The 26,317-nt window shown below is 46.6% G+C and overlaps 1 protein-coding gene across 2 annotated transcripts; it reads left to right on the plus strand.

Moving 5' to 3' along the window:
- Positions 1-1,386: 1,386 nt before the first annotated feature.
- On the plus strand, positions 1,387-26,145 carry CHGA (chromogranin A). 2 transcript variants are annotated; one of them, XM_084631751.1, is made up of 8 exons: positions 1,387-1,656; positions 2,541-2,587; positions 10,858-10,951; positions 11,264-11,332; positions 14,482-14,580; positions 16,476-17,006; positions 17,628-18,046; positions 25,662-26,145. In XM_084631751.1, the coding sequence occupies exons 1-8, from the start codon at positions 1,611-1,613 to the stop codon at positions 25,743-25,745; spliced, it is 1,389 nt and encodes a 462-aa protein (XP_084487877.1). In that variant the 5' UTR covers positions 1,387-1,610; the 3' UTR covers positions 25,746-26,145. The 2 variants fall into 2 exon arrangements, with proteins under 2 accessions (XP_084487877.1, XP_084487876.1); XM_084631750.1 differs by having other exon boundaries at positions 1,389-1,656; positions 17,598-18,046; positions 25,662-26,142.
- The last annotated feature ends 172 nt before the right edge of the window (positions 26,146-26,317 follow it).

Below are 26,317 nucleotides of genomic sequence, written 5' to 3' on the forward strand. Positions count from 1 at the left end.
ATTCTTCTGTGTTTGCATCTGAGGATCACATTAGCCCTTTTGACCATGGCACCAAACTGGGAGCTTGTGTTCAGCTGAATATCCACCATAACCCCGAATCTTTTTTTTGCTAGTCACTGCTTCCCAGAGTAGAGTCCCTCATCCTCTAAGTACGGCCGACAGTCTTTGTTCCTAAATGTATACATTTAGGCATATTAAAACACATATCGTTTGCTTGTGCCCAATTTTCCAAGCACTTCAGATTGCACTTATGAGACATCTGTCCTCTTCATTATTTACCAATCCCACAGTTTTTGTGTCAGCAAACTTTATCAGTGATAATTTTGTTTTCATCTAGGTCATTGACAAAGATGTTAAATAGCATAGGACCAAGAACCAATCTGTGCAAGACCCCACTAGAAACACACACACACAGTGTTGATGCCCCACATACAATTACATTGGGAGACCTATCACTTAGCCAGTTTTTAATCCACATAATGTGTATCATGCTAACTTCATAGCATTCTAATTTTTTAATCAAAATGTTGTGTGGTACCACATCAAAGCCTTGCAGAAGTCTATTGTGTCAACACTATTACTTTTATCAGCCAAACTTGTAATAATCAGCGAGGCTTACTTGCTCCAGTTTTGGAGACAAGTTAGCAAGGGGGATAATACCATAGGTTGTTAGGCTGTGGACTGTGCTGAACAAATAGTAGCTAGATGACATGTCTTCTTGCAGAATGACAATCCTGACAGCCTTTGTCTGCCCAGACTGGCTGTTTGGCCCCCAAGGGCCAAGGCTGCATGTTATATGGGGTGTCTTCCAGCACAAGAAGTGACCCCTCAGCTCCACTGGAAAGATGGCTGTAAACTTGAATCATTCCACTGGGCCAGGGGTTCTCAAACTGGGGGTCGTGACCCCTGAAGTGGTTACAGGGGGGTTGCCAGCTGTCAACCCCCTGGGGCTAGCAGGCCTGAGCCCCTGTTAAATTAAATAACTCCCCCCCCCATTTTTAATGTCTAAGGGAGGGTCACACTCAGAGGCTTGCTGTGTCAAAGGGGTCTCCAAGACAAAAAGTTTGAGCACCAGTCCACCAGTCCTTGAATAACCCTCCCTTCCTCCCCCCCGCCCCGGCCCTGTCCAAGGGGTGACTTTGATCCAGCTCTCCGATGCTCGTTGCCAAAAGTAAAAGCTGCGACCAGACCACACGCTCCCTGCCTGCCTGAGCCCGCCGGGTGGGAGGCGAGGGGGCCCCCGACTGAAGAGCGGCTGCCTGCGCGCGCGGGCGGGCGGGGGGTGGGCGAGCCGCAGGGCGCCCGTGCCTGGGCGCCGCCAATGCCCGGCTAAGCGGGGGCTGGCGGTGGGCGGGCGGAGGGGCGGTGCCGTGTCTCCTGCCGCCATTTCTGAGGCCCGGGGTATATAAAGGAGGGGGCTGCTGCTGCAGTGCCCTGTCGGGATCTTCGGCAAAGGCACCGGGGACGCGAGGTGCTCTGGGGAGAGGCGGAGACACGCACCCGAGCTAATCCCGCGCCGGGTCAGAGCCCCGCGTCACCTGCTCGCCCTAAGCCCGGCCGCCGCAGAGGGGAGGAGCGCATCGCCCCCGGCCCGCCTTCACTCCGGCGCCATGGGCTGCAGGGGAGGCTTCGCTGTCCTGCTGCTGGCGGTGCAGGGTAGGTGTGGGGCCGGGGGGGCGCCCCGGGCTCGGGACCGTAGCGGGCCGCGGGCAGAGGGAGGTGGCGGGGGACGCTCTTCCGCAGTGACGGTCCTTTCAGCACCGAGGACAGCGCCCCTCCGCTGGGGCAGCCGAGGGTCGTCCGAGCCAGCCGCAAAGGCGGAACGGGGGAGCTGGGTCTAGCCAGCGCCGCCCCCCGCAGCCTTGCCTGGTCGCAGGCATCCAGGGGTGTCTTCTTGTCTCGGGGGGGCTGAGACAAGCCTCTGCGTGGGTGGGAAATGAAAGTGCCCTGAATACGTCCCCGCTGCACGTCCACCTGCAAGGTCATCTCCGCCTGCGGGGACTTTAGAAAGCCGCCTCGAGCCGCCAGCTCGCCCCTCCGTTGCTCTGCGAAGGCAACTATCGCCCCTCTCTCTGTAGCTAGGAGCAATGCGATCGGTCTCTAGCCCCTAACTCGGAGCCGGACAGGTACTGGCTACCGGGGAGCGGCTTGATTTCATGAGGCTTGGCCTGGGAAGAACTCTGCACAGGCTCAGCCACATGAGGCTGATCATGGCCAAAGGTTTGGCCGGATAAAAATCTCGCCTGCAGTCCCGCCTGCTTCGCTTAAGGGGGGGGACTGTTTAAGTCGACCTCTAAGGGAGAAACCCAAGCCCTATTGCTAGAGTCCGCCCGAGTACTGCTGATTGGTGAAGCCCACCGTTAATAAGCTGGTGTGGTTTATGGTCGAAAATCAAGCCCAAGATTCCGCCTTGCTGCTAAAACATTCTCGACACCGCTGGAGCGCTCTGCCTGCCTTTCCCCAGCTGTGCCCCGGCTCGCTGGAAATGTGCCAGGAAACGGAGACTAACCAGGTACCCTTTCCTCCTTTTGATTTTACAGTCCTTTCCCTCCCGGTAACCAATCCAGTGACTAAAGGGGATGCTAAGGTAAGCTCTGAGACGGTGTTGTTAAAAATACCAGTGCTGATGTCTCTCTTGCTGCTCATTCAAGAAACCTGAGGGACCTCGCTCTCTTTTATCTGTCTAGAAGCATTATTCGAAATAATACTTGAAATGTTAATAGGGAAGTATGAACCATTTCTTATTAGGGCAAAGATTTTCCAGCTGCATTATCTGCTCCTCTTTCTGGATTTGCATTTTATGCATAATTCAAACTGTTTTGGTTTGGTTTGGTTTTTTTGTCAATCCCCTGAGAAGTTCAGCAACAGACAAAGGAGAGTGTGAATGGTCAAGGAACTAGCTTTCTAGTTACATTGTATTTGACTAATTATAAACACATTGTTAGCCATCTTTGTTGAAAATGTAAAGTCTTTATGCAGGTGCACACCTGCATGTTTAGAGGGCTCACTTTTTTCTGGCTGTAAATCTTTCTTCAGGTATCTTGATTTGCTTAGCCAATCTTTCTGTATGCACACCCACATGTATGTATGTGTGCATAACAGAGAGATATAAATGTGTGTGCAAATATGTAACATAAGAATGGCCATACTGGGTCGGACCAAAGGTCCATCCAGTCCAGTATCCTGTCTACCGACAGTGGCCAATACCAGGAGCCCCAGAGGGAGTGAACCTAACAGGTAATGATCAAGTGATCTCTCTCCTGCCATCCATCTCCACCCTCTGACAAACAGAGGCAAGGGACACCATTCCTTACCCATTCTAGCTAATAGCCATTAATGGATTTAACCTCCATGAATTTATCCAGTTCTCTTTTAAACCCTGTTATGAACCCTAGCCTTCACAACCTCATACATGCATATATGTACATACTCACATATGCATGTATACTTATACATGTGTGTATAATTGCCTACCTATTTGTGCACAGACATCTACCTACCAACCTATAGAGAGGTGTAGTCAAAAATTCTCTAACCTTATTCTTGCAAGTGTGTACCTTTTCAAACTTCTCTCTCAAACTAGCTAATTACATGTTTCAGAGTAACAGCCAGTTACTCAGTTCAGTAATAACATTGTTAGTCTGTATTCGCAAAAAGGAGTACTTGTGGCACCTTAGAGACTAACCAATTTATTTGAGCATAAGCTTTCGTGAAGTGAGCTGTAGCTCACGAAAGCTTATGCTCAAATAAATTGGTTAGTCTCTAAAGTGCCACAAGTACTCCTTTTCTTTTAGCTAATTACACTTCTCTGATAATTGCTAAAGGAGCAGAAATGCCAGTCCTCATCCTCTGCCTGTTGAACGTGTTTGTTCATCAAAATCGTCTCTCAAGGATAAGCCACAAAAGGCTCTTTCCCTTTTCCTTACAGTGGGGGAAAAAGCTCCTGTCAATCTCCATGCTAGCTCCCTTGCACTCCATCATTCATCATCACAGTTACTTACAGTGTAAGTACTACAAGAAAAAACTCCCCCTCCTTTGTGTACAGACTGGAACCTGGAGAGCTGTTGCAGCTGCTTTGTTTAGAACTCCTAGCCTGCTAGCAATGCCATGAGCTAAGCTGATGGCTCATGAAAGCAGCAAGGCATTTGTTATTGTCTGAGTCTTTCTTGCTGGCTCAAATGACTGTAATTGTAAAAGATTACATGGGTAGGTAAGGAGCAGAACATTTTTCTCTTCTGTACAGACTGCTTCAGTGGTTGTCATCTGAGGAAGCCTATTAAACCCATAATTTCCCCTCTACTATAACTGGTGATTTTCTGAGTCTGCTTTGTGATGGCTTCCCCAAAGTTAAGTGCACCATCTGTGTGAAGTGCCCATTTTCCAAGGGTTTGATTAAAGGGCTAAATCCAGTATTTGTGTAAGTGGGTGTGACTGTGTGGAAGTCAGTGGAGTTACACCAAGTCTGAATTATTCCCCAAGAGCTGTCTGTTCACAATTCCAACTCCTGTAATGGGACCTGGTCCAGCTCCAATTATTTCAGTGGGGGGGTCTTTCTATTAACATTAGAAAGAATTGGATCAAGCCCTTGAGTAATTAGGCTACCAACACACTAGTATGAGCCATGCAAAATTCTAGTTTAAGTTACAGAGTAAATAGAAACCTCGTCAACCTGCCCATGGTGCAAGACTCTGAGCTTTCAGCACAAAGCATCCTCTGTAGGATTCTGCCTGCCATGTTGCCCTGTGTTCCCCGTTCTTGATGTTGGCTGAGAGGTGGAGTAAAATTTTTGCACGTGCAGGTTGGGGCAATGGGAGTCTGAGCCCTGAAAGCTAGGTATGTTTTCATACTACAAAATGACTTCCACTGAGAGTCTGACCATAACTTCTTCAAACATTTGAAATACTCCTGGTTCTTCATCAGTTCCAGGGCCCCAGAAGGCCAGTATTTCCCACTTAAAGGCCTTTATTGTTGCTGAAAATATTTCAAAGGGTTTCATCTTTTGTTCCACTCCTTCTAAGGGCCTGAACCCTTCAATGGGATTTTATTCTGTGTAGATACAGCAGGATGGGACCTTTTCAGAGTTGAATTCCATGATCTTGCTTAGAATAGATCTATGGAGAATGTAATGTCACAGTGGAGTATTAGAGCCTGAATCTGCAGACCTTACTCAGGCAAAACAATCCGTGGAATCAATGAGAGTTTGCCTGAGTGAGAACTACACAATTGTTGCATTAATAGCTGCCAAGTTCCACCCAGAGGTGGCAGCATTTCCGTGGTGAGTGAAGTGAATCTCAGGCATGTGTACAAGTATAAAATATGTGTGGGTGTAAATCACATGTTAGGTTCCTTTGGGACATAAAATATAACCATCAGATGGTAGAAAATGATAATATATAACCACAAAATATTTATTTATAGCATTTCTTTGGGTCAGATTCTCAATATAATTAAAAATATCAGAAACACCTTACTCCACAGGCCCTATTGATTTAAATGGGACGACTCATGGAGTAAGGTGCTACTTGGCATGAGAAAGGGTATCAGAATCTGCCTCTTTGTCTTGTTTAATGGGTGCGTGATGTGTTTTAGCACACCTAAAATTAATATTAATGGATTGCTTGTCATATAGGAGAATGATACCAAAGGAAGCATAGAAGTTCTTTTATTTTCGTTATGTTAGATGTTTCTGGTAATGTTTCTAGTCTTTATTATTAATAAACCAAGCAATCTGTACAAACAGTGAAGGTATTTACAAGAAGATATTTCGTTATCCCTTTCTGAAATCCCTTTAATCTGCAAAATCAAATGGTTGAAATTAGCTAGTTACAAATTGTGAACCGTTCAACCATCTTATCTGATAAATGAATACATCTGATTGCTTGAACAAGCGACACTGTTGGCACCCAGAAATTGCTGACTAGTGTTAACTTACCGTGCAACCACAATGTTCTGAATCTCTTGTGAGTAGTACAGTTTAAGAGGCTAAGACTCTTAAAAGGCCAGCCTGCTGAAATTGAAAAGAAGTTCAGGCTATAAAGAGATGAGCGTTCATTTAGAACATTACCATACATTTTTCTCAAGGATTAATTTTTTTCTTTTCTTTGATTTGAGACCCGGTTACAATGTCTTTTCTTCTGTTGGCAGTTCTCACCCCAATGTGCTTTACAAGCTGCCTTATAAATGAAACAGACTTATAGACTCATACTCTTTAAGGCCAAAAAGAATCATCCATGACCATCTAGTCCAATAGTTCTCAAATGTGGCTACCAGGGGCTTTCCTTGTGGCCACAGCCTCCTGGGTGGTGATTGGGTGGTGGAGGGAGGAGAGAAGCAGCAGCCCCTCCCCTGGGGCTGCCAACAGGGGTTGGGCCCTGCCTCTTTTGGAGATATAAACACTGGAGGAGCAGGCAGCCACTGAGTTCCGCTCCCCATTCCCAGGGGTGGTGAGATCAGGCTTCCCCCCCGCCCTGGGGTGGGAGGTGGCAGGCTCCAGCTGCGGGGCTTTGGGTTCTAGCTGCAGAGCTTCAGGCTCTGTCTCCGGGCCCCAGGACTCCATCCCCCAGCCAGGTGGTGGCCGGGTCCAGCCCCAGGCTCAAGTCTTCCCCCTTCCACCCTGGCCCCTGCTGCCACCTCTGGCCCTGGCTCCTGGTCACATGGCAGTGGGCTCCAGCCCTGGGCTCACCACCCCTCCCCCGTTACTGGGGCCCTACCATTTTGGTCAATTTCACAGTCATGGGATTTTAAAAATCATAAATTTGGTGATTTCAGCTATTTAAATCTGAAGTGTCACGGTGTTGTAATTGTAGGGGTCCTGACCCTTACGAGAGTTGTGGGCAAGACACAAAGTTATTGGTGTGGGGGGAGGGTTGTGGTGCTGCTACCCTTCCTTCTGCACTGCTTCTGGCAGCGGCGCTGCCTGGAGAGCGGCAGCTGCTGGGCGGGAGCCCAGCTCTGAAAGCAGAGTATTGCCACCCTTACTCTGTGCTGCTGCCTGCAGAGCTGGGTCCTCAGTCAGCCACTGCTCTCCGGCCGCCCAGCTCTGAAGGCAGTAGTGCAGAAGGAAGGGTGGCAATACCATGACCCCCCCCTAAAATAACTGTAACCTCCCTGCCACTCTCTTGGGTCAGGACCCCCAGCTTGAGAAACGCTGGTCTCCCCTGTGAAATCTGTATAGTATAGGGTAAAAAGACCAGATGTCACAGGGGGAGACCAGATTTCATGGTATGTGACATATTTTTCTTGGCCATGAATTTGGTAGGGCCCTACCCATTACCCGCGGTCCCCACTGGCTTCTCCAGATCCTGGCTTCAGCTGCGCAGTGGCAGGCCCCGGGATACAGCCACAGGCATCAGACTCGGACCCTGGTATCTGGCTACAGGGCTTTGAGCTTGGGCTGCCAGTAGTGTGGCAGCAGGCACCAGCCTTGGGGTCACCCCCCCATCACTCTGGGCCCCTGCTGCCTCCTTCAGCTCCCCATCCAGGGTTTAATTTGTCCCTGGGCTTGCCAGGGCTGAGTAAATCTGTTGTGAAATGTGATATTTATATGTTTATTAATGTCACTTTTCACAGCAGAGGTAGTAGCTAGCTGGGAGGCTGTGAAAAGTGATATTAACATACAAGTATCACTTTTCACAGCAGCAGACTTTTTATCGCAAGTCTATAAAAAACCCCAACCAAAAAACCCCAAAAGAAACAACAACCAAAAAGACAAGAATGTGCAAAGCACCTTATTTGTTTTTCTATTCTGTTTAGGTCCAGTAAAGAATAGACAATTGTACATTATTTTATTGAGTCTGCAAAAAAAACCCACATAAATAAATTACAATAATTTGGACATGTATATGTTTATATTGTTTTTCCTAAAGTTAATTACATATTTTAGGGAAAATTATCAGAATGGCCACCAGCAAGAGTTGGTGGCTGCACACTGAGGCCACCAAAAACTACTTTGTGGGACCCCCAGATCTAGTCTTACCTCCCGCACATTGCAGGCAACAGAACCTCACCCACCTCCTCCTATAATAGACCCATAACCTCTGGTTGAATTACCAAAGTCCTCAAATCATGGTTTAAAGACTTCAAGTTACAGAGAATTTACCATTTATTCTAGTTTAAACTAGCAAAGTGACCCATGCCCTGTGCTGCAGAGGAAGGCAAATACTTCCAGGGTCTCTGTCAGTCTGACCTGGGGGAAAATTCTTTTCCAACCCCAAATATGGTAATAAGTTGAACCCTGCACATGTTGGCAAGACCCACCAGCCAGACACCTGGGAAAGAATTCGCTGTAGTAACTCAGTCTTCTCCATCTAGTATCCCTCTATGGCGTTTGGGGATATTGGCTACTAGCCATTGCCTACAATGGGAGGTGGCCCATTTGCAATCTTATCATACCATCCCCTCCATTAATTTATCAAGCTCAGTCTTGAAGCCAGTTAGGTTTTTTTGCCCCCACTGTGCCCCTTGGAAGGCTGTTCCAGAACTTCACTCCTCTGATGGTTAGAAACCTTCACCTAATTTCAAGCCTAAATTTATTGATGGCCAGTTTATATCCATTTATTCTTGTGTCAGCACTAGTGCTTAACTTAAATAACTCCTCTTCCTCCCTGGTATTTATCCCTCTGATCTATTTATAGAGAGCAGTCGTAGCTGCCCATAGCCTTCATTTGGTTAGGTTAAACAAGTCAAACTCCTTGTGTTTCCTCTCAAGTTAGGGTTTTCCATTCCTCTGATCATCCTAGTAGCCCTTCTCTGCACCTGTTCCAGTTTGAATTCATCTTTCTTAAACATGGGAGACCAGAACTGTACACAGTATTCCGGCTGAGGTCTTACCAGGGCCTTGTATAATGGCAATAACACTTCTCTATCTCTCCTGAAAATACCTCGCCTGATGCATCCTAGAACTGCATTAGCCTTTTTCACTGCCGTATCACATTGGTGGCTCATCGTCATCCTGTGATCAACCAGTACACCCAGGTCATTCTCCTCTTCTGTCGCTTCCGACTGATATGTCACCAGTTTATAGCAAAACTTCTTATTGTTCATCCCTAAGTGCATGACTTTGCACTTTGCACTACTAAATTTCATCCCATTTCTATTCCAGTTTTCAAGGTCCTCCAGATCTTCTTGAATGATATTCCGGTCCTCCTCTGTACTGGCAAAACCTCCCAACTTTGTCATCTGCACATTTTATTAGCACACTCCCACTTTTTGTGCCAAGGTCATCAATAAAAATGTTAAATAAGTTTGGTCCCAGGACCAGTCCCTGAGGAACTCCACTTGTAACCTCTCTCCAGCCTGCTAATTCATCTTTCAATATGGCCTGTTGTAGTCTCCCCTTTAACCAGTTCCTTACCTTTCAGTTCTCCTATTAATCCCCACCTCTCCAATTTAACTAATAATTTCCCATGTGTATCAAATGCCTTACTGAAATCCAGGTAGATGAGATCTACTGCATTTCCTTTGTCTAAAAAAATCAGGAAGCTTCTCAAAGAGATCAGGTTGGTCTGGCACAATCTGCCTTTTGTAAAACCCTGTTGTAGTTTATCCCAATTACCATGTACCTCTATGTCCTTAACTACTTTCTCTTTCAAAATTTGTTCCAAGATCTGGCATACAATTGAGGTCAAATTAATGGGCCTATAATTTTCCAGATCACATTTTTCCCCCCTTTCTTAAAAATAGGTACTATGCTAGCAATTTTCCAGTCATAGGGTATGAACCCCGAGTTTACAAATTCATTAAAAATCCTTGCTATTGGGCTTGCAATTTCATGTGCCACTCCTTTAATATTCTTGGATGGAGATTGTCCCCCAATCTATATCTGGGAAATTTAAAGGAATAAGAAATTTTCACAAGTAAAGACTGCAGGATAGGTCTGTGCACTAGCATAAACACTGCTGGATTCAAACCAATGCTGTCATTCCTCATTTTCCCAGTCACTTAATTCAAACACAAACGTACTACCGTGTACTCAGATGTTGCGGGGGGGAGGTTTCCATGTGCAATGGACTCACAGGCATGCGGCACATTTGTTGCACTTGTCTTTTGAAATCTTCAGCCTAGATTCTCTTCTCACATCAATATTCATCAGATGTCAGTCCAGAGACACCAGTGGAGGTCTTGTGTGAGAGGAGAGCCAAGCCCATTGTCTCATTTCTGTTCAACAAATCAGTGATACAGAAATGGTGCAAAATTCTCTTCTCATTTACATGGATGTAAATGGGAACAGAGAAACACAGGAACGGAAGAATGGCCAAACAGGATCAGAACCAAATCATCTATAAGTAGCAATATTACAGTCGCAGCTCAGACTGTTACTCCTGTATCCTGTCTCTGCTAGTGGCCAATACCAGATGTTTCATAGGAACGTGTAAGAACCCAACGGTAGGCAACTGAGGGACAAGCTGCTCCCCACACAGGTCTCATCCTGGACTCTACTAGTTAGCAATTGGCTTAGTACAAGGAGTACAAGTGTTAACAGTACTTCCTAGATTTGTTATTATTAATTATAACTTTGGATATCTTTGATATTCATATAAATGTCCAATCCCTTTTAGAATATTGCTAAATTATTGGCCCCAAAGACTTCCTGTGGCTGTGAGTTCCTCAGGTTATTAACACGTTGTATTCAGAAGAATCTACTTTTATTTTATTTCACACCTTTTTAATTCCATTGATTGCCCCCTTGTATTCTGAGACAGGGAGAACAAACTCCCAATCTACCTATTGTGGAACTAGTATATGTATGTGGAATATAAATGTTTGTAGGATTTGCCCTATGATCTTTTTCACTTAGCTTGGGTAATAAATAAAGCCAAGATGAGAGAGATTTTAATCTGTATGTTTGTATCTTTCTAGGTGATGAAGTGCATTGTAGAGGTCATTTCTGATACTCTCTCGAAGCCAAGCCCGCTGCCAATCAGCCAGGAATGCCTAGAAACTCTCAGAGGAGGTACGGAGAGACACTCAGTATTTCAGGAGACCATGGAAAAGTATCTGTTATGAAAAATCTATCCACCAATTTAGAGACTTTAACCTTTGGCAGTGAAGCTCTTGTGCTGTAGTCATAGCATTGATTGTACTGAAGCTGAAGTCCAGGGTCACTTGCATGAAATTAAAAACCTAGTCATAATTCTTTAATTGAATTGATGTTTGATGGGTCTGCAATTAAGAGCAAATTCAGTAAATGAACTAGCTAAAGGAGCACGTGAACAGAACGTTTGTTTTGCTGTAGAAAACCTATAACAAGAATCTTCTGTTGCAGATGAAAGGATCATTTCAATCCTCCGTCATCAAAATTTACTGAAGGAGCTTCAAGAACTTGCAGTTCAAGGTATAGTTCTGCGACAATTAAAGTGGCAGGAGGGTTTTAATAAATGATTATAGCCCCTGGCAATTTTTTTAATTCAATGTACATTATTTCTGAGTCATATAAATGTACTACAGATAACTTTACAAAACTGAAAACTTTTCTATCCGGGTGTCTAACAAAGACCATCAACTCAGAGGGTCAAATTGTGCCCTCAGTTACACCTGTATACATCCAGATTGACTCCACTGAAGCCAATTAAATTACTTCAGGTTTACATCAGTATAACTTACTCTAACTTACCCAAGAGAGCCTACCCTTTTATGGATAGCAGATACCTAAGAGAAACACTTGGGCTTTTTTAAACTAAAACAACCTTTATAGTTAGAAATACAATTGAACTTTGACCAAATCAATGTCTGCTGATTATGAAGTATAAGATCCAGAGCCAAAGCTCATAGAAGTCAGTGGGAGTCTTTTCCCCTGTTAAATGCTGTATATTTTAGTCATAATTTAGACTGGAGGACTTAAGAGGGATACAAATTAATATTTAAGGCTCTGAACAGCAGGTAGGGAGAAATGAGAGTCAGCAACAGAGAGCCCAAAGCACTTGGGTAATCTGCTGGTGTGCAAGCAGGAGTGTTGAAATCCATCAGCCCCAACCTGGGGCCATGCTGGGGCCTTGCAATGCTGTTCCCTCTGTGGAGCTTCATGTCCTCTGCACCCGTTGCATAGAACGTTGGGGGCCAGTGGATTCTGTGGCCTCTCCCCAAACCACCCCATCATTGTCCTCTGCAACTGGGCTCAACCACAGAACCAGAGCCTCTGGGTAATCTGAGTTCTGCTCCTGGTTCTGTCTGTGTGACCTTGAACACACACACTCCTGAGTAGTGCAGAGCAGGCACGGCTGTCACTCTGCCTCTGTCCTCCCACGCAGCCACAAAGCAGAATTTAAGTCATGCACATAGGGCTGACCAGTTCCCCCTTCTCAGCACATTACCTGTATGGATGAAAAGATGCTTCCTGCTCCCACTCGTAGGTACAAGTGTTGTACCACATTAGGGTCTGAGCTCAAGTCAACACAGCAGGAACAGAAGCAGCATCTAACTCTTGTATTCATTCATTCCCTGTCATTAAGGGATACTGAACAGTGACGCTCTGGAATTTCATTGCCAGTGTTTCACACAGCCCCGGTAAGAAGTAGCAATGTAGCTATGTGATGGTTTGTATGACCAGGAATAACATGAACTAACCTCAGAAGAGAAACCAGGAAGTCAGCAGACAGGGGGAGACCAAACAAAAAGAGTGGAAGGTCAAGAGATTAGGAAAAGTATCTGGTGCATTAAAATTTCTCAGTTACATTCAGACACAAACCAACCCCATGTGGGCCCCAAAGCAGCTTAAAAGCAAAGTTTCAACTCTGCAGAGGGGGCAAAAGCAGCACTGACCTGCCTACCACAGAATTCTCAGCCAGAGCTCACCAAAGAGAAGGGATGTGCATGAGCCAGGAGCAGGACTAATGCTGATCCACTGGCCCAAATCCCTACTTGTGAAGGGGAGTAATAGGCTACCTCCACTGATTGCCCAGTAGCAGCAGCAACAGTCCAGCTGGGTTAGGTGACTCTGGCCCTCATTTACCCGACACAGAGCCATTCCCCACGGTTTGACCAAACCCCTATTAAAGGCTCATGCACTCTTTGGAGCTGTTGTATAGGGTGAGCCATTGTTACGCTCTCAACTAGAGCTACCCCTGCACAGTGACACTGAGCACATGTTCTCCATGGGAGTCTTTCCTTTCACTCACAAAATGAGACCATGTTTAAAATAATGCAAGTTAAGCTAGCTAAAGGCACTTCCTTTCTTCCCCTGCCCCCTATCTTGTAATTATGCCATCACATGCTTGCCTCCCTCCCGCCCCGGACTACTGGGCTCAGCGCCAAATGTAGCTCATGGATCTCCAGTGGAAAATGGTTCTTGCAGAATAGGGAAACAGTGGGAGGAAGGGGAGGGGAAACACTAGCCATGGAAAGTGCTCTCCTCCCTCCCTCTTCCATTCATCTGGCTGGGGCTTAGGTAAATTGGTCTGGAAGAGCCCATACCTCAAATTGTTTTGCCTTTTCTTAGGAGTGGGGAAGGATTGGTCTGAAAAAGCTGGACTGTTTCCCTCAACAAAGATTTGGCGGCAGGGGCTGATTTGGGATTGGAAAGGCCATGCCTGGAAAGGAAGGTGGTTGTTCTGATAAACCGCACTGTAGACAAGCTGGGGGATGGTATGATTTGTGACTCAGGCACTGGCTGGGCCTCAGGAATCCTGGGATCAGTTCCTGGGTTTGCATTAGACTTCCTGACCAGTCTTTCTCCACTGGGCAAGTCACATCATGTCTCTGAGCCTCACATCCCCATCTGTAAAATGAGGGTAATCAGACTTTCTCCCACCCTTTGTCCTCCTTGTCTATATGGAATCTCTTTGAAGTAAGGACTAAGTGTTTGTGCACAAGGGGACTGTGATCTTGGGGAGGCTGAGACTTCTGGGCACTATATGTAATACAAAGAATAGGTCATAGTAAATGCCACTCCTTGCTGCTCTTCTTCAATGGCATGAGTTGTAAAACACCCTGTGTGAAGGAATCCCTATTTATCGTCTCACTGGCAGGCTCAGGCATACGGTGCCTCTGGTGGCAGCTGATACATCACAGGGGAGAGAAGCATGCATGGGAGAGGGGCAAGTGGGGGACAGCAAGCACTGGGAAGGAAACAGGTGCGCATGTACTGGGTGCTCTTGTATGATGGTGGAAGTGGGTAACTTGGAGAAGGGCAACGCTTCTGTGGGACTATTCAGATACTTAAAATAAGTGCTTTGCTAGACTGAGGCCTCCCTGCAATTCAACATCTACTTCTCTGTCCCCTTTCACCCCTAAGTCTCCTTCAGCATTACTGCTTTCCAAATGTCTCTTCCCATTAAATGTCTGTTTGCTTAGGGGTTATCTGGCTTGCACGTTGCTGAAGCATCGTTAATACAGTTGGTTCACGTAGCTCCTAGCTAATGCATTTTTCTTGTTCCAGCTTCTTAGTGTCAGAGTTTAATATTAATGTACTGAAACAGTTTTCCCAACACAATTCTTTAAACTATAGTGGGGAATGTTGCTTTTTGACCCCCTCCCAATTTGACACAGGGGCCAATGAAAGAACCTGGCAGCAGAAGAAAAACAGTGGCTTTGAAGATGAACTTTCGGAAGTCCTTGAAAGCCAGAATGACAAGAACATACAAAGAGGTTAGTGTCAGCCTAACCCCCCAGGAAATCCATGTAGTGCAGTAAACAGGGATGTTCTTTCAAACAGCCTTGATGCATACAATGTACTTCACATTTTAGCCCTTTTTTTGTTGTTGCTGAAATAGACTAGCGACCTTGGGTTTGCTTTGCAATTAGTTAATGGCTTAAACATTTCATTTTGCAGCCATAATTACTGGAAAAATTCTAAATCATAACAGATACTGATTTGCCATTTTCAGTATTAAAATGAGTGACAGGTGAGTCCTACGACGAAAGATGTGATGGAATATTAAAGGGGTCTATCTTATTAGCTCTCTGTATCAGACTAGATTTTTATGTGACACCAATCACCATTGTATCTGAGAACCTACAACACTAATGGTCAGGTAATGTATCTCTTGAAGTCAATGGGAGTTTTGGATGCATAGAAAATGTAGGGTCCTAAAACAGACCAAACCCAGCTGTGATTTTCCCCCAGTCCAATCCTGTTGGTTAACTGGAGTTGCCCCCATGGAAGTGAAAGGAGACTTTAGGTCATTCTCTCTAGCTCAGTGCCTTCTCTTTTCCATATCAGAAGAAGGTAGTGCCTGTGTGGGATTAGTTTACTGCAAATATAGTTCAATACAGAATGGATTCCAAAGTAAGATCATGTCACAATCTAACTTTGCGAGTATCGTTTCTGGAAGAGCTATTGGTATTTACCATGCTTTGTTATTCCGCTGTTGCATTCTGCAGTGAAGCGCCCATGGCTGTCACTTGTTTATGGTAAATGACCATCTCAGTTGAGGTTGTTACAAAGTCTAGTATATTCAAACAAAACTGAGGGGACAGGAAGCTCCCCGTCATCAAGGCTTGCTCCTGCTTCCACTGCACTCAGTGGGAGCGGGATCCAGCCATCAGCCTTTCATTTAAACCAAATTGGAAAAAATTAAACTGCTGGTATGTCCACTCTTCCAACCCCAAGGGGAGTATCAGTCTGAAGATTCTTGGCCCTGACCCTCTCACCTGCTGGGACAGCTGCCAGTCATTTCAGTGCCACTTTTCTGCCAGGAATATAAGCTATAATGTAGGAGCTTGAATACTTTAATGACAATTTACTCACCTTAAGCTTTTTTTTAGCATTGCTTCATTCCATTTTCTCTCTCTTTATGTCCGTTTCCTTTTACCTCTTTTCTAGTTTTCTCACCTCCCTTGTCTCTTCCTCTTTTGCTCTGAAAATATGATTGACATTTTTGCAGTCGAGTACTGCCTACGCCCCTCCTGAGATCAGGCCCCATTGTGAACAACAAAAAATAAATAAAAAAAAACCATTTGGCCAACCGTAGCTGCCCCTGACTGGCTGAGCAGCCTTGGCCCAGTCATACTAATCCCATCTGTATAAAGTGGGAATAAGACTTCCCTTTCTGTTGTGAGTAGGAATTAGCCAGTCTTTGCACAGGACTTTGATCATGTAAAGTGCTATATAAATGTAAAGCATGATGATAATTCTAAGAGATTTTCTATTTATCTTAAATGCTATTGATAGTTTATCATCTGAGACTGGGTAGTAATATAGGCTCTGCTTCAGCAAAGCACTTATGCACATACTTAACTAAGCATGTGAGTAGGCTCATTGAAGTCTACTATACCGAATAGTGGGTCGGTTTAAGCACATGTTTATCTTTAATTCCACCCATGATTCAGTACAGTAGACCTCATTGGGCCTATTCGCATGGTTAAAGTTCAACATATAGTTAAATGCATTAACAGGATGGATTTACTCATCTGCTTAAAGTGAAACATAAGTTTTTTTGTTTTTTGTTTGGAGTTGAGCCCTTTGATAAGTAAGAAGCCACCTCAACTTGTGAAATAGACTTCTAAAGAGAGGTTCTGTTTTTGCCATGTTGCCACTACAGATAAATCAAGGGAAATTGCTGTGGAGAAGCCCACAGCCTCGTTTGCTGAGCTGGCGGCAGAGAGAAGCCAGCAGAACAGTGAGAGGGAGGAGTCCAAGGAGGATGAGGAAAACAGCCTGGAAGAGAGGGAGCTAAGACTGCATGAAGCCGGCCCTGAAGACGACAAGGAGAGTGCAGAGGAATCTGACAGCAACGAGGTCAGTGAGGCTGAAGAATCGCCAAGGGAAGATGCTTTAGACAACCACATCAATGACAACCTCACAGAGAATGAGCTTGCCGAGCACAAGCTCCAAGAGGCTGAAGAGGAGCAGCCTGAAGAGACCAACAGAAGTCAGGAGCTTCAGGGAGAGAAGAAGCAGGTTTCCAAAAAAGGCCAGGAAGAGAGCCGAGAAGTGGAAGAGGAGACCCTACAAGAGCATACTGTGGAAGAGGATGCCAGGAGAAGCACCCTGGAAGATGAGCAGCCTACCGAAGCAGATAGGATACTTGGCTCAGCTGAGGATGAGACCGAGGAGACTCCCAGGGAAGGTGGTATGTATTCCACATGATGTCCCAACCATCTCATTCATTTTGTGCTGTTTGACAAACGGAGAGCTCCAGGCCAGTTTCACAAAGGTATTTAGAGGCCTAAAAGTGCAGGTAGGCACCTAGTGGGATTTCCAAAAGCACCTAAGCATGTTAGAGGCATAACTCCAACCAGCAGTTATACATAAATCCCACTGGGCCCATCTGCATCTTTAGACACCAAAATACTGTTGTAAATCTGCCCATCATTTACTTCACTCTGAGCCTTATGATGTGTCTGGTGAGTTTTTCAAAAAGCTTTTACATAATTTATTGCAGCTTCTCAGGCTTTTTAGAAGTTTCTTGACTACTATTAGCTCCAGTCTCTTTGTCGTCAGTATTGCAGTGCATATGTGTCTTCATGTGACCTGTGTTGTATACAAGAGGTCAGACTTGACATTCATAGTGGTCCCTTCTGGCCCTAAAATCCATGAATCTGTTGCTTCAGCATGTCAGTCAGTTCACATAGAGTAATTCAGTAAGAAATCAGGCTTGGTGCAAAGACTGGGTCTAACTAATCTAAACACCATTTCATTGTTTGCTCAATAAATGCTTCAGATAACAAAGATGCTTTGGGCTTTGGCCAAGGTTTGAAGAGCTCGGAAGAAGAGAAATCCCATGGACTGAAAGGAGGGAGGCATGGGTTAGAGGACGAAGCAATGCAGGCAGAGGACACCTTCCACCCCAGGGATGTCAAAAGTGAGGAAGTGGAGGAGGAGCCCTCCAGAGCGTGGGAAGACTCCAAGAGATGGAACAAAATGGATGAGCTGGCCAAGCAGCTGACATCCAAGAAGCGCATGGAGGAATACGACAGCAGCGAAGACCCAGATAGGTCCATGAAAATGTCCTTCAGGTCCCACAAGTATGACTTCCATAACCCAGAAGAGGATAGGAGAAGGTCATGGAAACATCACGCAAAGGAGGACAGCAGCGAAGCAGGGTTTCCATTTGCCGCCATGCCTGAAGAAAAGAAGGATGAAGAAGGAAGCGCTAACAGAAGAACAGAGGTTGGTGTGACACCTGTGCATGCATTTAAAAATACACACAACCATCCAGTCATTTGCAGGGTATCAAAAGTGCACTGAGAGGTTTAGGAAGGTTCCACACCGTTACTTTATTATGCCCAGTGTTAGTCAGGTAGCTGTGTGTTGTTAGTCTGTGATCCTTTCTCAGTTCAGGGTTGTTTTTACTATTTGTATGGTAAAGCACCTAGAGGCCCCAGCCACATTGTGCTAGGTGCTGATCCAGACTTTTAGGGCCAAACTTAAAAAACAAAAACAAGAGGCCTAGATCCATGTGCAAAAAACACCCCAATAAAAGCATAGCTGCAACTACACTTACTGTAGTTGCATGTGTCAGTCAAGTACATTCACACGCATCTTGGCAGCAGGATGACTAACCTTTGCTTTCAGAGTAGCAGCCGTGTTAGTCTGTATCTGCAAAAAGAACAGGAGGACTTGTGGCACCTGAGAGACTAACAAATTTATTTGAGCATAAGCTTTCGTGAGCGACACAGCTCATGAAAGCTTATGCTCCAATAAATTTGTTAGTCTTTAAAGTGCCACAAGTCCTCCTTTTTCTTTTAACTAATCTTTAGTACTTCACCCAGCTTGTCTCGGAAGTATTATCTTTTGTTGGACCAACTTTTCTGTTGGTGAAAGAGACAAGCTGTCGCATTACCCAGAGCTCTACGGGTTGGGAGAGTCTGCAAGGGACATGTTTGCTAAACACCACCACCACGTAATCACTTTCTTCCTCCCTTCATTTCTATTTAAGGCCTTTAATTGTCACTTATTCAAAGCCCTAGCAGTTTCATCACTATAGCTGGAGTCAGGCTGGCCTATGAATAGCAGGATGCATGATTTTGCATTTAAACCAGCACAATGTAAATGGCTGTTTGCTATTGTATAACTACTTGTATGTCAAAACTCTAGCATGTCACTGACTGGAAGGTCTGTGGCCAATGAGCCATTCTGAGCACCTGAAGGATAAACCAGGCAGAATGATTAGAAGTTGTGATTAAATTGAGCATTATTGCAAATGTGATGGCTCAGTAGGAGTGATCTACTGCCAGACAGAGCCCCTTGCCACAGGATTTCAGTTACTTCTGTGAAGAAGGAAGAGTTTTATTTAGTTTTTTGATCAGCTTTCAAGTCCATCAGGGTCCTGATTATCCATTGAACTCCATCCACTGTAACATTAGTCCAGCAGCATCGAGCAGGTGGAAAGCTGGTGGAGGTAGTCCACAGGAAACACCCCCAGCACAGGGAGTCTCCCCCACAAAATGCCAGGAAGGAGCCAAGAATTGTGGAGAGGACAAGGTGCTTTTATAGCATCTTACCATTTCTTTTCCTCCCTCTGGTCTGTACTGCTTCTCAGCTCAACCCTGGACTTGGCAACTACAGAGCTGATTGTCTGTTCTCGATGTTGGGTCAGACCATAGGATCGTAAGGTATCCTGGCTCCAGCAAGAGCCTAGTACCTGAGGCTTCGGAAAATGATCTTCTCCCCTCCCATATTGAACTAGGAGTGTATGTTCACACTGTTCTTGGAGCATGTTGTAAACTAAAGAGATTCCACTGTTAGACTGTCACTCTATGACCAGAAAGATGCCAAGTAACTTTACATATAAATTCTCTTCAAGCCACTCGTGTCCCACGAAGACTCAGCTGCCCTGGTAGCACAGGGCAGGAGGAAAAGCATCACAGCAGGAGCCACTTCTTTGATCACTCTGTGAGTTTATAAAACTGGCACTAATTTACACACTGTCCTTCAGCCCCACTGAAATCCTGGCACATTAGTCACTCTGAGCACCAGGTTTGCACACAGAACCAGGTGCAATGCCTTTGTGCTTGCAGGGAGCCTAATCTGCTCCTGTTTTTGAACCAGTCTTAGATGCGACCAAACCCCCTTCACACCAGTTAGCCTGGCCCATAGTTCTGGAACCAGCAGAAGAATTTCTCTTTTTGCAAGTTGGCTGTCTCAGAATGGGGCATCTTAGTTTGGAAATCGCCACTGACTAGGCGGTGTTGAGGGTAGGACGAGACAACTCTTGGAAGAGGCAACAGTACCAACTTTCACCAAGATACGAGTAGATGAGGGAAGATAAGCCATTGACTTTAGCTCAACAAGCAAGAGGCTACCCCCGCTGTGCCCTGCTCAGATACATGAGGTAACATCATAGGTGTAGTTTAACTTCTATATGGGGGGAGGCGAGCAGGGAGATTAATGCTACTACTAACAGAGATAGGTCAGACTTTAGGATTTACTGATTGACAGACCTCCTCACACTCCAGGGATACCCCTGCACCCCTGAGGGAACCCACCTCCCCCCAGATCCTGTCCCCCTGCCCAGGGAGGGACTAACAGATTGCCCCTGTGCTGATCACCACACCCCATAGGGCACCACCTGCATCCCAGCTTGGGGAGGGCATCCCATATGATCCCACACCCCTGTCCTGGGGAGGGAATGACAGACACCCGCCAACCCCCCCTGCACACACACACCCCATAGGGAACACTCCCCAGGATCCAGCACCCACCTATGGGGACCGTCTCCTGAAAGTGCACCTGCCTCCCTCCCCCAGCTGGGAGGTGGGGTAGGGGGCAGGACTGACAGACTCTCCCCCCCCCCCCCCAGTCACAAGGATGCTCCTGCACCCCTGCCGCCATGGACAAACCTGGCACAACCTACTTTGGCAACCAGGAAAGGGACCGGCCCCCAATGTAAGGGATGGAATGTAATGTACCAGGCACCAGGGAGGTGTGTAGAGCTGGTGGTGAGGAGCTGGAATGAGGGGTGGGGAGAAAAGCCTTACAGGAGTCCCTCCCTCTCCCCCCCCCCCCATGGTGGTACTTATTGCAGATAATTTTTACCATAGGTCAGTGGTTCAGGACCTCATTTTAATGGCGTCACCAGCGGTGGCATTAGACTTGCTAGGGCAGAAGCTGAAACCTAAGCCCCACAACTCAGGCCAAAGCCGTAGCCCAAGGGCTTCAGTCCTGGGTGGAGCGGCTCAAGTTACAGCCCCATCCCCCCAGCTGGTGCTGAAACCTTTGGTCACCCTACATGAGGTGCTGGGGCTTGGGCTCTGGCAGGCTCAGGCTTCAGTGTCCCTCCCCCCCCCCCCCCCCCCCCGGCCAGGGTCATGTAGTAATTTTTGTTATCAGAAGGGGGTCGTGGTGCAATGAAGTTTGAGAACCCCGTCCATGCTCTGGTACCGGCTCAACACCCTGGTCCCAGCCCCGGGCTTCTTGGCCAACCTCTGGACAGCAATTCTGGAGTTCTTTTGGCCAGGAGTACACTGGGTCTCTGCAGGGGTCCTCCACCTGCCCCTGGAGGAGGGAGGGCAGGGCCTGAAGTGCCAATGCAGTCAGGTCCATGTCTTCTGCCGCCAGGCACTGCAGAGACTCCTTTATGGTGCAGGTAGTGCGGCGTGGAGAGTACAGCCTTCCTGCGCTACGTCCGAGGACTCGGATATGACTGGCAGCTCCTTTATCTCCATCTGAGAGGTCTTCCACAAGACCTCTCCGGGCTGCCAGTCTTCTACCAGGACCTCCTCCGGACCTGGAAACTGTTTTCAGCAACCAGGTCCGTGACGGCCACCGAGGGGGCAGATCTCCTCGCAGAGCCCCTGCTACACAACCCCCAGCTCTGTGTGTAGGTGGCAGAGTCCCCCCAGTGCACCAGAGTTTGGTCCTGGCAGAAGTCACTAGAGTTGGAGACCTCCTGGACTACAACCGGGGAGACTGGCTGGATCCCCTGACGCTTGCGCGGCATATGGGGCTTTCCAGACTTCATACTCCCCAGCGCATACTTCAGGAGGGGAGGGCCACTTTACCGCTCGCTGCTCGGGCCTACCTCGACTGGGTCCTGTGAGGGGGCACACCTCACCCACCCCAGACCCTCCAGACCTTTCCCTTGGGTCCCTGCCCCGTGGACCCGACCAGTTCCCCCCGTCCCTTCACTGTGAACTGGCTGCATGATTTGCAGCCGGTTCATTTCCAGACCACACTGATGAACCATCTATTCACGCTCATGCTCCACATCCTTCACATCCTCATCCTTGCATCCCACCCCGACACAAAGTGGCAGGACCTTCTGCCACCTCTGGAGGGTGAGGAGCCCTGATGTGCCAGCCTATATTCCACCCTGGTCCCGAGGCCTGCTGGGGATATCAGTTAGTGACTCCTTCACGGAGCCGTGAGCACGGGTGTGTACTTGGCGTGGTTCACTCCCATCCTGGACACCTGCCCCTTTTGCGGCATGAGGGAGACCCTGGCGCACGTGTACCTGGAGTGCACCAGATTGCAGCCCCTATTCCGGCTCCTCTTAGACATCCTGTTACGTTTTTGGTTGCACTTTTCCCCTCACCTTCTTATCTATGCGCTCCCTATCCGTGGCCCCACAAAATCATGGGACCCCCCCTGGTCAACCTCCTCCTAGCCCTGGCTAAAATGGCCATCTATAAAACTGGGGAGAGGAGGTTGGCCGATGGGGGTCTCCTATGACTGTGGGGCCTATTTCCGATCCTCCGTCCACTCACGCATCCGGGCAGAGCTCCTCTGGGCCGCGTCTGCTGGCTCCCTTGATGCCTTCGAGGAGCAGTGGGTGCTGGCTGGGGTTCTCTGCTCAGTGTCCCAGTCAGGTTCCCTTCGTTTGACCCTTTAACCACACTCCTGTCCCTGTTAGCTCATTAGTTGTCCCCCAGACTCATTTGGCTTCCAGGTCATGTGGATCCCCACTTAGGCTTGGGGGAGGTCCTTTAGCAGTGAGCAGGCTTCCGCCTGCCCACTTCCTGGATTCCAATAGGATAGGTCAAGCTGTAGATGTCCAATGGGGAGCCACTGCTGTTTTCATAATACTGAAAACAAGAGCTAGGGTAAGCTTGACTTTTTAACAGCGGAGGTTTAACATGCTCTTTACCTGCTGCTGCTCCAGCCGGAGCATTAGCCATTTGCATGACCATGTATAATTATATGCGTGTGTGTCTCTCTCTCTCACCCACCCACACACCCCCTGACTCGAACAAGGACAAGACCCTTCTACTTAGTAGAGCCCCCTTTTTTTTTTAACCTCAGTTGCTGCAGAGTTGTGCTTTGGTGTTGCTTAATGCCTCGTTCACTTTTTGCAGATGATCAGTGTCTGTGCTTATGAGGCCATGGTCAGTGAGACATGTACCAAATTAGCTGGCTGATTTAAAGCCCTGTTGTTGAAATACATTTACATTTTTATTAATAAATTGGTTAGTCTCTAAGGTGCCACAACTCCTCCTTTTCTTTTTGCGGATACAGACTAACACGGCTGCTACTCTGAAATTTACATTTTTGTAGCAAAAAACAGGATTTCAGGACAGACTGGAATTTGGACCAGCACCATAGTTATGGCGGCGTAATCTGTGTATTTAAATTACTAACAAAAATATGCTCAGGTAAAGGAGCAACTGTGAATACAGAAGAGCAACTTTAGAAAAATCATTAGCAATTTTAGAGCACATTTTCAAAAGAGTTGTTCATGGGGTATACTGATTTCTTCCCTGTGATCTCTTAACTTCTTGTACACAGGTCATAAATGCAAACTAGGCGTCAACAAGTGCTCTGCTTGTACACACACAGTTAGCTAGGCAGATAAATGCTGGGAGACAGATTGCTGTTTTATAAAGTGCTATTTATGTACAAGGAGGCAAGGCATGCCACTTGTGCTGTGTAGCAATGAAAGCACATTTGTGGTGTAATGCAGGTGGGTTTTCTGTTTTGTTTTATAAGTACAAACATTTGTTTCAATACCCTAAAAAGTCTGTTAATGTGAGGGGTTGGTTTTTGTATTATTATAAAGTGCATGTCACTATAGTAAGAAGTGTTAAATCAGTAGCAAATAAGGATGAAAGGAAGGGTAAGGTGGTTAAGGGTTATGCCTGGGATTTAGCATGTTCATGCTTACTCAGGAAGGGGTACAGTAGAGCCAGGAATCGAACCCAAATCTGCTAAGGCACCCAGAGATAACGAATTTGAGCATGTAAGGGGCCCAATACTACTTACCAACAACAGGACAGAAGGCTTAATTTCTACAGGGCAAGTACTGCAGAACTTAATGTGATGAGTGCTGTAAATAAGATTCTCATTTGCATCAATTTCCCATGGATTAAAATGTTCTTGATTTGTGTTGAAGGAGCACAGCTTGGTCTTACAGTGTGGTCCTGTGAAATTCACATTGCCTCTCGGGGTGGGATTCATGCAGGTATTTAGGCATTTTGATTTAAATGGGAGTTAGGTGCTTTTGTGAATCCCACCCTCCGTCTCTCAGGGTCCTTCTTTCAGAGTAGGGGTACTGCTTACCTAGCTCACAAAGGTGTGAAAACTGATTCATGTATCGTATCTCCTTTGAAAATATAAAGCATCGCCAAAGTGCCCAGAATGATTAAACCCAGATTATTCTCCACGTGTGTCTAGATTGGGGTTATGTTTCAGAATGAGAGAAGTGTTGTGCTAGGATGTATAGCACATGAATAGTAACAATGTCCAGCTTGTTTATAGCTTCTCTGAACAACCCAGCTCGATTTTAAAGAGATTAATCCCCCCCAAACAACAGCTTCTGCTCTCCTCTGCTCAGCTGGATGCTTCAGAACTCCAGCGTCAACGCCTTGTAAATACCTGCCTTTCCTTCGATCTCCGAGAGCAGTGAGACACTCCCACGGCACAGATGGAGGTGCTAGGAGCATGGCACACCTCATTCTTAATTGAAATACTTCATTTTCAGGAAAAAAGGGAATGGGTGGGATGATTTCCACTTGCCTGAAGCCACAGCCAAAAATAGTTTATGCAAAATGCAGCTAAAGGGCTTGGGGAGGTGTCCAATGGGTAAATGTCCACACCACCCAAAAATCCCACACACACACATTGATATTTCTATTACAGAAGCACCTCGAGCAGTGGTCCCCCAACATTTTACCTTGAGCCCCTAGTTACCCCGTCTGTGCCCCCCTGGTGCCCGCAGAGCCAGGAGCTCTCGGAAGGGGGGAGATGTGGGCATGGGTAAGGGGGCAGAGGTTGGAGCCATAGCTGGGGATGGGGGTGGGAGTGGTGCCTGAGGCTGGCAGCCATAGCTGGAAGCAGAGCCCCAGGAGAGGAGTCGCCAACGGGGACCTGGGTGTGGGCCCAGTAGCCGCAAGTGAGGCCCTGGGAACGGAACTGGGTAGTGCTCCCTCCATGCCTCCAACGGTGGCTGCCCCAGGCCACCACCGCACATCCCCAAATGGGCATGCCCCACAGATTGCGGACCTCTGATCTAGAGGTTCTGATCAAGAGTCAGGCCCTAACATGCTAGGTCAGCCCCACATTGTAGGAGATTATGAGCTTCTCGGGGCAGAGACAGTCTAAAGAGAGGCACAAAGGGGTGATATGACTTGACCAAGATCACACAGTAGGTCACTGGCTGAACTGGGAATAGAACCTCATCTCTTGACTTCCAGTGTGTTATCTAGTAGATAACACTGTCTCTCCCCTTGCTTCGCCTGCCAGGCCCAGATAAATACCATAAGTTCTTTGATTGGTCAATGCAAAGAAAGAGACTTAAGGGCTGACATTATGCTGTGTAATTACCTCATTTTTATTTCTGATGTTTTAGGATCAGGAGTTGGAAAGCCTGGCAGCAATAGAAGCCGAACTGGAGAAAGTCGCCCACAAGCTCCATGAATTGAGGCGGGGCTGAAGTTCCCCCTACACATACCATGAGCAAAAGCCAGAAATTAACTCATCCTTTTACACTGCATTTTAAGTTACTGATTCAAAAAGTAAAAAATAAAGACAGAGCAGAAGCATTTCGTCCAGGAAGCCAAAATTGCTAGGAAATGACAGGCTTGCAGTAATGTTACACTCATCGTTGGCTTCTTCCTTGATTTTGTGCTCCCTTAGCCACTATGGTTCTCTCTTGTACCCTTTGGATAATTTGTATCCCGAGCAGTGTGACTTACTCATGTACTTTCTTTGTTCGGGTTTTTCTTTTTCTCTTTTTTAAAGACAGCTTTCTAGAATGTTTTACTTCTACCGTTAGATTCACTGGGTAAAATTGCAATAACTTCTCTTTTGATTAAAAGCTGAGAACTCTGACTGTAATATATTCTATATAAAAATTTATCTAAGGAAAAATAAAACTGTGATGGGTTCCTTCCTTTGCCTTTCAAGCTCGAGCCTCAATCCTCAGCACTGAACACAGCAAGAGTTTCTCATTCTATGGTGCCAAGTAGAGCAAGTGTTGAAGTCTCCACTAGTGCCATGAAAAGG

This window comes from Lepidochelys olivacea (assembly GCF_965140295.1).
Source record: "Lepidochelys olivacea isolate rLepOli2 genome assembly, chromosome: 6".
NCBI lineage: Eukaryota > Metazoa > Chordata > Testudines > Cheloniidae > Lepidochelys > Lepidochelys olivacea.